Here is a 12,067-nt window from a genome sequence, read left to right as displayed (position 1 = left end):
AAGTGGTAAATAGAGGAGAGATTACAATCTTTATCCAAAGCACTTTGGGGTATAGATAACTGCAAGTGTGGGTGCCAAGAAGGTTGGGTTGTTTTGGAGACTCTTCATCTGCTGTGCTAAGCAGCCGTGTGTGGACTCCTGACCTGCTGCCAATATGAAATACAGCACAGCAACCAGAAAGCACTTGGATGTGTCTGGTCCACCTGCACATGCTGACAGCACATACAGGGACAGAAATAATCAAGCTTTTCCATCTACAGTGTGTATAGAAACCTCTTTTACAACAGCAGTGGGCTCAGAGCACCCATCTGTGCACTCAGCACTGCTCCACCAAGAAGTGGTGAAGCTTAAGATAGGGTAAGGCATTCACTGCAGCCATTTGCTCATGGCCTAACTGAGCTCTATCTGTTCCTATAAAAATTCAAGGAAAATTAGTCCCTCAGCTTGTCAACTCAGCCTTGAATTATGAGTTGAATGAGATTATGCACCAAATCCCAGGAGGCTGTTAGCAATTTTGTTATTTATGTGTTTTCTGGGAAGTAAACAAACCCAAATATCCTCTCCCTAATTCCAAGAACATCTTTCACAATTCTTGGGAAGATTATTTGGGCATCCCACTAATATTTTGGGCAGCTGTGACTAATGAAAGCACATATATAGAAGTGTGAGCCCAAACACAGAAATTCAAAATGCTTCTCAAACTGCCATGTAGCTGTAAAAACTTTTTCATTGGGTGAAAATAATGAAAGACTGCCCTGTGATTACTAGCACCACTCCTTGAGCTGAGAACATTTCTCTTTTAAGAAGATGTAAGAAATATGAACCAGGATTTACTTCCCTTTACCCTGTTCATGGTTTTTCTTTGGCTTCTGCATTAGTAGCACTCGGGTTTTGCTTCAAGTTTTTGTGGGTTTCCTTTCCATTAAAAATCCTGAAGTCTGTGAGCAACAGCAAGCAGAAGAAGGAGATACTGAATGCACCAGAAGGCCCGTGAGCTGAGGTAAGACAAGATTTGTTTACTTTCTCAGCTGCAGAGAAAATGGTTGCAATGATTAAAATACAACGTACTTTTACTTCTCAGTATTTGCAGTTAGGGTATTACTTGCCAGAGACAGTGATAGTTGACCAAACTTCTCTATGACAAAGCTGGTGTTGAGAAATTTTTTTGGCAGAAAAAAGGGTAGATTTATGTAACTAGGATTGTTTGCCAGATGGAAGATAACAATGAAGTTGTGGATCTGATTAAGAGAGCCTTGTTTTTTAACTAGATGAAAAATATGTATTTGGCTTATGGCAAACTTTAAAAATAAAAGGTGTTAAATGTCAGGCTCTTGGGCTTTTCTCCATTATTGTGCATTTAGAAAGGTGAATAATATGCCATGTTTTGATGAATTTAGTGTTGATTCTAAATATTGCAATTTTTTTTTCATTTCTTCTTGGTAATGCTGCTCCTGAACACAAAGGGAATATTAGCAAGAAAGCCAGTGGGAACTTTAAAAAAACATGAGAACTTCTGTTTTTCTTGGAAGTGCAGTGGCAAATGCAAATGATCTCCTGTATAGCAGCAATATTAGAATTGCCTTCCTATTTGGGAAATAAAAAACAGACTCAGGTGTCTGGGGTTCTCTTTAGACAAAAGGTTACTGTGATAAGTGCAAAGATCATACAAGAAGTTCTAACTACTTCTCACTTTACATAGCTAAGTAGTATATTTTGATGGAACAGCATGATTTCCCTATTTTACTTTGCATTTGGAGAACATCTTATTAAAATGAAGTTGTTTTGTCATTCCTCATTATAGTGAGTGCAGTGAGTTATAGTGAGTGCAGTGCTTTAGAGCAGCAGATCTCAGATCAACAGTTTGGAAATGGAGAGTTTATTTACAACTTTAGAGACAGTGGAGGTTTCATATTTAGCCCTTCAGCAGCAGCACCCCTCCACCACACACCTTCAGAAGGAGTGTGTCCTTCTGTCCAGACATGGCACAGAAATGCACCCCATTTTCTGCTGGGATGCCATATGCCTTGATTGACTGCCCTGTGTAAGAACAGGGGTAGCTCAGGGCTGCTGACTACTTTGCTTGGCTTTCTCTGCACATTCTTGAGCTCCATAATCTCTGTTTTTAGTGTGGAGACAAGAACTCTCCTCTGTGGGAATGTATCAAGATTTTCTACTACATTTGATACCCTACTTGTTGGCGCCCCTCATTTTGCTGACAATTTTGGTTCTTCTGCTGTTGTAGCCAATGAAGAACTGACTTCAGCAAATGGTCAATGATGCCAGTGCCAAGTGCCCTTTCCCAAATGCAACAGCCAGTTTAAAATCCATGTGATGTAATTTAGATTATTTTTCCCCAGCATGCATCACCTTACATTAAAATATACTAATTCTCATCTGCCACCCTTCCAGCATGGCATCTGCCAACATGGAGAGCTGTCATCTCCAGTCTGTTGATAGAGACACTGGATAAATCTAGTCTGAGTGCCAAACCCTGGAGGACTCCATTGCTTATTTATTGAGCCCCCACTTTGCTTCCTACACTTCAGCCAGCTTTCAGCCCACAAAAGAACATGCCTTCCAGCTCTCTGGCAACTTAGGTACTTAAGAAACCTTTGTTGCAGAGCTGTGTTGAAGGCTTTGACAAATGCAACTCTATAAATGAACACATATCATAGAATCATAGAATGGTTTGGGTGGGAAGGGATCTTAGAGGTCATCTCATTCAAAGCCCCCTGCCATGGGCAGACACACCTTCCACTAGACCAGGTTTCCCCATCCAACCTTGCCTTGAACACTGCCAGGGATTCCATTCCACCTTGTCCTATCACATCATGGCCTTGTGAAAAGTCCCTCTCAAGCCTTCTTGTAGGGCCCCTTTAGGTAGTGGAATGTGCTTTAAGGTCTCTCTGGGGTCTTCTCCTCTCCAGGATGAACAGCCCCATCTCTCTCAGCCTGTCTTCACAGAAGATGTGTTTCAGCCCTCTGGCCATCTTCATGGTCCTGCTCTGGGCCATCTCCAGCAGGTCCATGATGTTCTTATGTCAGGGTTTCAGAGATGAATGCAATGCTCAGGTGGAGTCTACAAGAGTGAAGCAGAGGGGAAAATCTCCTCCCTTATCTATATATGTACATCTCTCTCTTTATATATATACACATGTATACAATGACCACTGGGTCCCCTTCATCCATTGTCATCACAGCCCTTCAGTGGGTAAGCCAAACAAGATCTCCCTTTTCAGACAACATGACGACTTTTTCTTAGCAGACTGGCATTTCAATGAGCTCAGTGCCTTCATTCTTCATTACAGATGCCCCCAAAATGTCCCAGAGGAGGAGATCAGTCCTAGTGGTGAGTAGCTCCCAGGACTGATGACGAGCTCCCAGCCTTGAGCAGCCTTATCAAGCCTTTCTGGTAAATGAGAGCTGCACTGATGACACATCAGTGCCCTGGCACAGGGCCTGATTGCAATGGTGGGTTATGTGCCTTGGCCAGCAGTCTCACGTTGAGGTCCTTTGGGATGCTGATATGAGTGCCATCTGGTCTCAATTACTCTTTGGAATCTCACTTATCTAGTTGGTTTAATACTTCCTGCGCACATCTGTTGAGTGGAGCTGGCTCCTCTGTCCTTTTTACTGTACCAGCCCTGAAAATATCCCAGCATCTTTGGTTGGGAAGAGTGAATTCCCTGAGTTTTCCTGCTATGACCTTGTTCCTAAGAGATCTTTTGCCACCAAACTCCCCTGCCAGTTCCCAAGTGGTTTTTAATCTTTCAGTAGGTTTACAAAACTTACTGTCAACCCAGAACATCCTTTATCAGAAGCTCTTCACTATTTTTTTTTCTTTAATGCTCCTGGTTTCCTCTCCACATTTGATCTGTCATGATACAGACCTTCCTGTTCTCCACATTTCGACAAGCTTTCTGCTTTCCAAATGGAGATCTTTTCCTTATAGTAGTCTTGGTAACTATTTTACTGATAGACATTGGGCTCAATATTTCTTAAAGCGCCTATTTCTTTTGGAATGTAGGCTTGTTGAATTTTCTGTTTGTTTTCAAAAACAATTGAATTGTCTGTTTTCAAAAACAGCCCCCAAATTTACATAGGCTTCTTCCTTCTGGGACTGCTTCCCTGTCCCACGATGCTGCTGAACCCAGCTCCACTGTGATTAACAGTACAGAGTTACCTCTACCAAAACCAGTGCAGCACTAAAGATCAGGTGGCGTCTTGTAGAGGTAGAATGCCAGGGTAGAATGGCATGATTTTTTTACAGGACTAATTATTCTAGGAACCAGGAAGTTGTTGCTTATGGACATAACATCTCATCCTGGTGCAGCATTTTGTTATTATAAAGACATCCCAAACCTCCTCCCATTCCTACCTGCTTTCATCTTCCTACCCTCACTTAATGTGCTCTGGCAACTGTCACAACCTGGTAAGGAGCTCAGTAGTGCATTCCTAATAGTATATTTTTATTATTAGAGTCTGCCTACAGGAGCCCTGTTGTGCTTCTCTTTAGCCACAATATTTTTACAGTGTTGTGAGTTATGTAGTCCCTCCTGCACAGTGCCACTCCTCCACTCGAGCATCCTACAGTATCATTTCCATAAAGCTGGTAGCATGGCAACACAGGCTCCTATTGATCATGCTTTCTCCTGCAGGTCTCTGAGGTTTCCTTTGCACCAGGGTTTTGGTCTCATGCCAAGTCTGATGGGTGCTCTGTCTCTTTTTCAGGGTTGAGATCAGTGCAGAATTACATGTAAGATTTTGATCAGACATTCAAGATAGCATGCGCCAGTCTATTGGATTTGCGGGCAGTTGGATTCTGAACTTAAAATATGAAAGGTTTGGGGCATTTTTATTAGTTTAGTATCTCCTTCAATTAAACAAATCTCCTCTTACTTTTGCTCTATCAGCCCCCTACCTGTCTTGCACACCCATCCATTTGTTAAGGATGTAAAATTCACCTTAGGCAAGGAATGTCTTTCTGCTATCATCTTACCTAAAATTGCACTCAAGCCAGGCTAAGATAGAAGGCAAAATATATATTCATAATAAATATGTATAATTTATAATATAGATGTAATTTGTATTGAAAGATAAATATTTCTTAATAAAATCCATGCTAATTAAGATGTAAATATTTTTTAAAGATTTCACAGAAGAAAAGATAAAAAACCCACCCAAACTCTACATCTAATCTATTCATGCAGCAATTATTTCAGAAGAGGCTCCCTTTTTCTTTCTCAGCTGATTTTCTCTTTCTCATGCCAGGGAGATTGTCACAGCCTCAGGACATGTGTCAGCTGCTTCCATTGATAGCTTCCATCAGTGAAACTTGTATATAGAAAAAACCTCCTGTTAGAGAATTTCCATCAGATGAGCCTTGCAGTACCACTGAAGAGAGCATCCCATTTCAGTTTGTCCTTTTCTCTCCTTAATTTTTTTTTTTTGGAGGGCTGTTAGATCTTACTGCAAATCTTCCTTCTTCTAGGAGACACAGAAAATTCCTATAGGTCTAGTCTCTCACTCTTAACTCATCCTATTCATTCCTGACCCAGGAAACCATCTTTTGCTGAAAGTGAAGTTTATGGCCTGTCCTTAGATAACTCATTAGTTCTGTATATCTAGGAGCCATCTCCTAACCTTAGCTGGCTAATAACAGTTCTTGGATTCAAGGAAGGCTAAAATTCTCCCCTTATCCTCTGTGGCTGGTTGAGGTAGTCCCCCATGAAATATATCTTTCACTTCACCTTTCTTTCCGCATTGATCTGTGTGTCAAGACACAGCTAACAGAAGCATCTACACATAAACATTGTATGGGCCATTGTTGGCCCTGTGCTGAGTGCAGGCACCATGGGGCTTCAGGAGGTTTCAGCTGACTGGTCTCCAGCTTCTTTCTTTTGGACATCCATAACAGCTTGAAACTTGTGTTGGAGTAACTTGGAGAGGAGTCTGAGAACTGATTTTCTTGCTAGGGTCAAGGACACTGAATTTTCTCAGTGCACTATTCTGTCCTCAGTCTTGGTCTAGCTGGAAAGAGAATTGAGGAGCATTTGTGCAGTTAGAGGACAAAACAGCTTAAATGGGAGTTGTTGGCTAGGTACCCTCATGTGAGAAGCCTGAGCAAAGTGCCTCAGCCCCTGTGCTTGCAGTGCTTTCCCCAGGGTGCAGAGACCCAAGGGCTTTTCATCAGCTGAATCTTCATTGCCCCAGTCCCATCCTTCATCAGATAGCACTGGACACAAGCCTTCACTCGTAGTGCTGAGCAGAGCTTGGAATTTGCCTGCAGTCCAAGTTCTTCAATCTCATTTGACTCCTCTGCCTCACAGCTGGCATGAAAAAACAAGAGTGCTTCAACAGGCAGCAGATCCCTTCACTAATATTTTCTTGTGTTTTGGGGTTTCTAAAGGCAAGGATGCTTGGACCATAGGAAAACAGAGTCAGAAGGGCTCTTCTCTTTGCCATACCTCAGACTGTAATGCTTCCCTGAAAAATGGGGGGATCATATTCATTCTGGAGAAAAGCTGGTCTTTGATCCCATCCCAATGTGTGTATCAGACTGTATTTCCATAAGGAAAACCAAAACAATTAAAAGCCCCTTGATTACTGAAGATTTGTCTTTAAGAAGAATATCTTTTCCATCTCCTTCATGAAGAAAGAGAATCTCAAACAAGGAGGAGATGAACTTTAAGAGCATGTGTTTAGTCAGTCCAGGGCTTTCCTGAGACCCAATATCCGTGAAGTGCTCCTTGGGAGCCAGCCTGGGGTTGTGCTTCCCACACTTGCTATCCCGGTGGGGCTGGATGAAAAGATGTCCACTGGGGCACATCTGGTTTCTGTATTTAAGGGACTCGGACAGACTCTGAGACACAGCCCTGGAGATACTATGGCCGGCTCTGAGCACAGCTCAGGCTCCCACAGCTCCAGTTTGCAAATTAGCTCCCATTTACAGCACACTGGGTAGCTGGGTGTTCAAAGTACCCAAATGCAAAGCCAAATTTACCCCCAGGGAGGGTCCACCTGTACAAATAAATGAGTTTCAAACTGGGAAGCCAGTGATGTTCAGAATAAGAGACAAGATGCTGTTGTGTACCATGGGCACATTATCACTCACACTGGAGCAATTTAAAAGCTTCTTTTCCATGCATCTGGAAATGCCATGTAGTTGTGGTTTTCAGGTCAAAAATTCCCATGCCCCATATTTAGAATATATTGGCAGATACAAAGAGGGAATAGTTCCCACTGTCAAACAAGAAACAATACTGACACCTTCCTTTGAAAATACTACTAGCTGCAGGACAGCTGAGATAAGAAATCAAGAGCTCAGAAAATAGACACTAATGAGAAAAAAATTTATTATTTAGAGTGTTTTAGTGGTGAGTGGTTTTGATTTGATTGAATTATGGCCTCACAGGAGGAGAAATGCCCCTCTCTGAGCTCAGCCCATTTTCTCAGAGGCCATTTTCATTAGGGCTGCAAATGGGGGCTGCCTGGAAGCTGCAGTGTGTGTGGATGACCGGTGCAGAACAGCTGAGCACAAGAGGTTAAGAGAGTGGTACATGGAGCAAAAGCCCCACAAAAAGAGACATAGAAAACCATCAGGAGCTAACAAGAAAGTAGAAATACAATGCAAGGAGGAGGGAGTTAAAAATTGAACCGTGCATAATTAGCACAGTGTTTGCAGAGTGTTTAAGGTCAAAATGTCCTTAATTTTTACATGTATCAAAATATATCCAGTATTCCTCAGGAAATACTGCCAAAACACACCAGAAAAATTTCCCTGCTTCCAAAAGGCAGATTCAGTTCTTCTGGCTTTCCATTCTAATTTGAAATGCAGGCCTAGCAGTGGGCAGTGATTTCTTTTCTGATCAGGTTTTGATGTTTCCATGGTAGGTGAGTGGGGACTCAAAACTTCCCTGCCACAAAATGGCTGACAGCAAGTTGGCTTGTTTTGCGCAGCAAAGATCAGAGACTTGTCATTAAAACACACACAAGCACCTCTAAAAGACAGCACTTTAACAGGCTGAGAACACAACCAGCTGCTGTAGCGCTGAAACTCATTAGAGTTTACTTGGGGCTCTGTGTCTTGAGATGTGTATTTACTGGGACGTCACAAGTAATTACTCGTTAACAAACCCTTATTCCCACTGTCATCCACACCTTGCAATTTCTGCCCTCTGTGAAACAGTCCCAAATAGCCAAACTCCCTGCCCAGCCTGTAACCCAGCACTCACACCACTTCTTTTCCCTTTGGCAGAAAAATGGAGACGCTGGCTCAGACCATGAATATTTCCAATATTTCCAAGGCGACACTAGATGACAGCTTCACTAACTGCTCCTCCAACTATACGGTTGACGGCTTCAAACAAGTCATTTATCCCATCACATATCTCTTTATCTTCTTCCCGGGTGCTGTTGGAAACAGCCTCTCCATTTATGTTTTCTTCCAGACATCGCAAAGGACCTCAGTAAACATTTACATGCAGAACCTGGCTATTTCAGACCTCATGTTTGTCAGCACTTTGCCCTTTCGAGCCTCATATTACCTCTTGGGATCCCGTTGGATATTTGGTGACATCCTCTGCAGGATCATGACTTACACCTTGTACATGAATATGTACTGCAGCATTTATTTCCTGGCCATCCTCAGCGTGGTTCGTTTCATAGCCATTGTCCACCCGTTCAAACATGGAAAAGTGACCAACACCAAGTGTGCCAGAATTACCTGTGTGGCTGTATGGATCTTTGTGCTGGCAGCTGCCAGCCCTCTGTTAAACAAGGGAATCGCTGGCTACCGCAACCCAGTCAAATGCTTGGACCTGCACCCCTCCAGTACACACAAGCTCCTCATGATGAACAGCTTTGTCCTTGTCGTGGGCTTCATCCTGCCCTTCTGCACAATCGTGTTCTGCTACGTCTTTGCCATCAGAGCGCTGCTCAAATTCCGGGCTCTGCAGAGCGGGAGGGCAATCTGTCACAGGAAGGCGCTGCTGACCATCGTCATCACCCTCATCCTCTCCCTCATCTGCTTCCTGCCCTACCACATCCTGAGAACTGTCCACCTGATGTACAGCAGCTGCAGCCAGGCCAGACTGCACAAGGCGCTGGTGGTCACTCTCTGCCTCGCTGCCATGAACAGCTGCCTCGATCCCTTCCTCTATTACTTTGCGGCTGAAAATTTCAAAGCAAAACTCAGAAGTTTGTGCTGCAGGTAGCTGGTGCAGAATTGCAAACCAATATATATATATATATATATACAGTCCTGATGGGATCTCTAGACTGGGCTCTTACTATTCAATGGCAGAAGCTGCGTGCTGTGCTGCTGGCCAGCCTGCAGCTGTGTTGCTCACTCTCAGGCATCTCTGGAGCAGAAATCTCTGGGACAGAGCTCTTTGTGAGTGTCAAAAACTGGGTCTGGATGATCTGAAGACAAGTGGCTGGGTATGATCCCTGGTTGTCCTCTGTTTAGCAACGTAGAGACACCTCTGTTGTTCACCCTCCCCAGGACAAGGCATTGAAAGGAATCCACCTTGCTACTGGAGTCCCATTATTTCATTTCACAATACTGAGTGACTTGAAAGGGATACTGCTCACCTGACCACTTCAGTGTCTGTGCCTGAACCTCTCAGTGCTCCATTTCCCTGCATGTGCAGGGGTTCAGACACTGTGCTTCCCTACATATTCACAGTACCCTGACAGTTGCTGCAAACACTGTCAAAGGGGTTGTACATTAAAGAAATATAAAGCATCACTTATGCTTTCTACTGAGGCTGACTTAAAAACCAGGAAGAGAGGCAAACAGGACCTGAGCACTGGCTCAGGCAGCTCAGAAGTCACTAACCTGTCTAAATTTTCCACTCTGGGCCAGCCACCAAGGTATTCTGCTTATGGGTTTTCAAGGGAGAGAATGATTTCAAGAAAGTGGCATCGTCCTGGACTGTTGTGAGTAATCTGACTGCTGGCAATGAGGGCAGGATGAAGGTGCCGAGAGCACTGGGCAGCATCCTGCAGCTCTTCATGTGGAGTCAGTTCCTTCAAGGTCATTGCAACACTTGTTTTTATGCCTACTGTTGCCAGTGCTTCTCACAAAGCTGAGGCTAAGCAGTTCCATTCCCATGCAAGGATCCAAAGACAAACTTTAAAAATTATTTTGGTCCAAAAAGGTTGCTAGGGAGTGGTTTCCACTGCACAGGTAAGTCAGTCTGACACTAAACAGCTGCCAAAGGCATTCCCAATTGCTCTTCTTCAGTCTCCTCTGAGGAGGAAACTGGTCCCTTTTTTCATAGGATTAACTTCCTATTGGTTTGAATTTCCTACATCAAACATGGAAGAATCCAACAGGGAAGCACTAACCCAGGTACAGGAAGGAAAATTTCATCAAATGTCTGTCTGTATTTGTAAGTCTCTGAATTTTTCTAAAATATGTTTTCTAAAAATTAGACCTAAGTGAAAACAGGGTCCAAACTCAGTTAGACCATATTTAGATTTTGGGTTTAATTACCTCATCTTTTACTAAAAACAGAGAAGAAGTTCAGTCATATTTTCCAAGAAAGCAGCTGGACTTATATGAAAACTAACAAAAATGCTGAAAGCCTTCTCTTACTGGGAAATTCAACAAAGGAGGGTTTCTCTCTGTGAAGATACTTCTCAATGCTCTGAACTTTTTATGTAAAAAGAACGCCATAAACTGAATGTTATTGCTCCCAAACAAAAATAACAGCAGCAAGCTATTTTTAGCTCTGTCTGAAATATTCAGAAAACAAATCATTGCTGGTCAGGTGGAAAAGTACTTGGCAATTCACTGGAAAAGGCACATTTTTTCTTGGCTATCTAAGGGTTATGTTCAATCTGTTTCAGTCACTCGATGCTGCCTTTGATGTAAGCACAGAGTTTTATCAGAAGCCTTCACTAAAGTTCATGCTCCAAATCCTTATTTCAATAACGCAGCAGCATACCCGAGAGCTGACCTGATGATGCCACGTGAACTCCTTGATCCCATACTGTTGATGAAAAAGGGAATATTAGCAGTGGTTTGCAATGGGAATTTGATTGAGATGGTAACCATGCAGATATAGCAAGCTCATAATTGGAAGGAAAGGGCAAACTCTTTTTCTGTAGTTTTCACCCATCAGGAGGAAACCTGAACAGCAACAAGTGACAAGCTTGAAGCCTCTCATGAAACCCCACTGACTTCAAATACTGCAAGAGAATGCAAAAAAATAGCCACAGTCTAATCTCACCCACATGCTTCTGTCTGTATCTGTCCAGTGCACCTGAATATCAGATAATTTTGCATTTAGAGGCTATATGTATCTCACTTATAAGGTCACTTTTTTGTATTGATCACACTTACTACTTTGTTGGCAATTGAATTAACTGTCAGAATTGTGTTTTAATAAACTAGATTTACCTGTGGCTGAAGAAATGTTTTTTATTGATCGCAGAGCTAACAAGGGATCTCCTCTGATTGCAGGGGAGAAGGAACAAGAAACAGACACTGAATTTCTGTAAGTGGGCCATCATTTCACAAGACTGAAATGTCCTTGGATGTGTGAGAACATCCTGCTGCCTTCTCCACATTGCCAACAAAATAGTGGGGAACATGAGTCAAAATCTGAGATGCAGATAAAGTAATAGAATTTTTAGGTTATGATTTAAGAAATTTTAGACCATCCTTGTTAGGGATTTTCTCATGACGTTTCAACAACACTTGTATAACATGCCACATTCCCATTTACTGACTTTTCTCCATTTACTGCTCTTGCATGTGTCTACTCACAGAGCTGAAGATTCGGTCTCTTCACTGTAGAAGTATCATAGTAAAAAATGTAGTTTAAAAGCATTTTCTATTCTAAAAAATAAAGCTCCTGACAGTTAAATTGCTTGCAATGCCTCTAGGTCCCTCAAGGGACCACATTCCCCTTAAAAAGTACTTTGATATGTTTCCTTAAATTCCTAGGAAGCAAAATCTAAGAATGGCTATGTGCATAGAAAGTTAAAGCAACAATAAACTTGTGAGCTTGAAGGGGACATAAGAATAGGAAATGAAGCCTTTAAGTGACTGGGA

The 12,067-nt window shown here is 42.6% G+C and overlaps 1 protein-coding gene across 1 annotated transcript; it reads left to right on the top strand.

Moving 5' to 3' along the window:
• The first annotated feature begins 624 nt into the window (after positions 1-624).
• Positions 625-11,415, top strand: CYSLTR2 (cysteinyl leukotriene receptor 2). Its single transcript, XM_063150489.1, has 2 exons — positions 625-1,000; positions 8,258-11,415. The coding sequence occupies exons 1-2, from the start codon at positions 975-977 to the stop codon at positions 9,213-9,215; spliced, it is 984 nt and encodes a 327-aa protein (XP_063006559.1). The 5' UTR covers positions 625-974; the 3' UTR covers positions 9,216-11,415.
• The last annotated feature ends 652 nt before the right edge of the window (positions 11,416-12,067 follow it).

The sequence above is a fragment of the Melospiza melodia genome, chromosome 2, assembly GCF_035770615.1.
Source record: "Melospiza melodia melodia isolate bMelMel2 chromosome 2, bMelMel2.pri, whole genome shotgun sequence".
Lineage (NCBI taxonomy): Eukaryota > Metazoa > Chordata > Aves > Passeriformes > Passerellidae > Melospiza > Melospiza melodia.
Note: the sequence above shows the minus strand (reverse complement) of the source record. Positions and strands in the feature narration are given on the sequence as shown.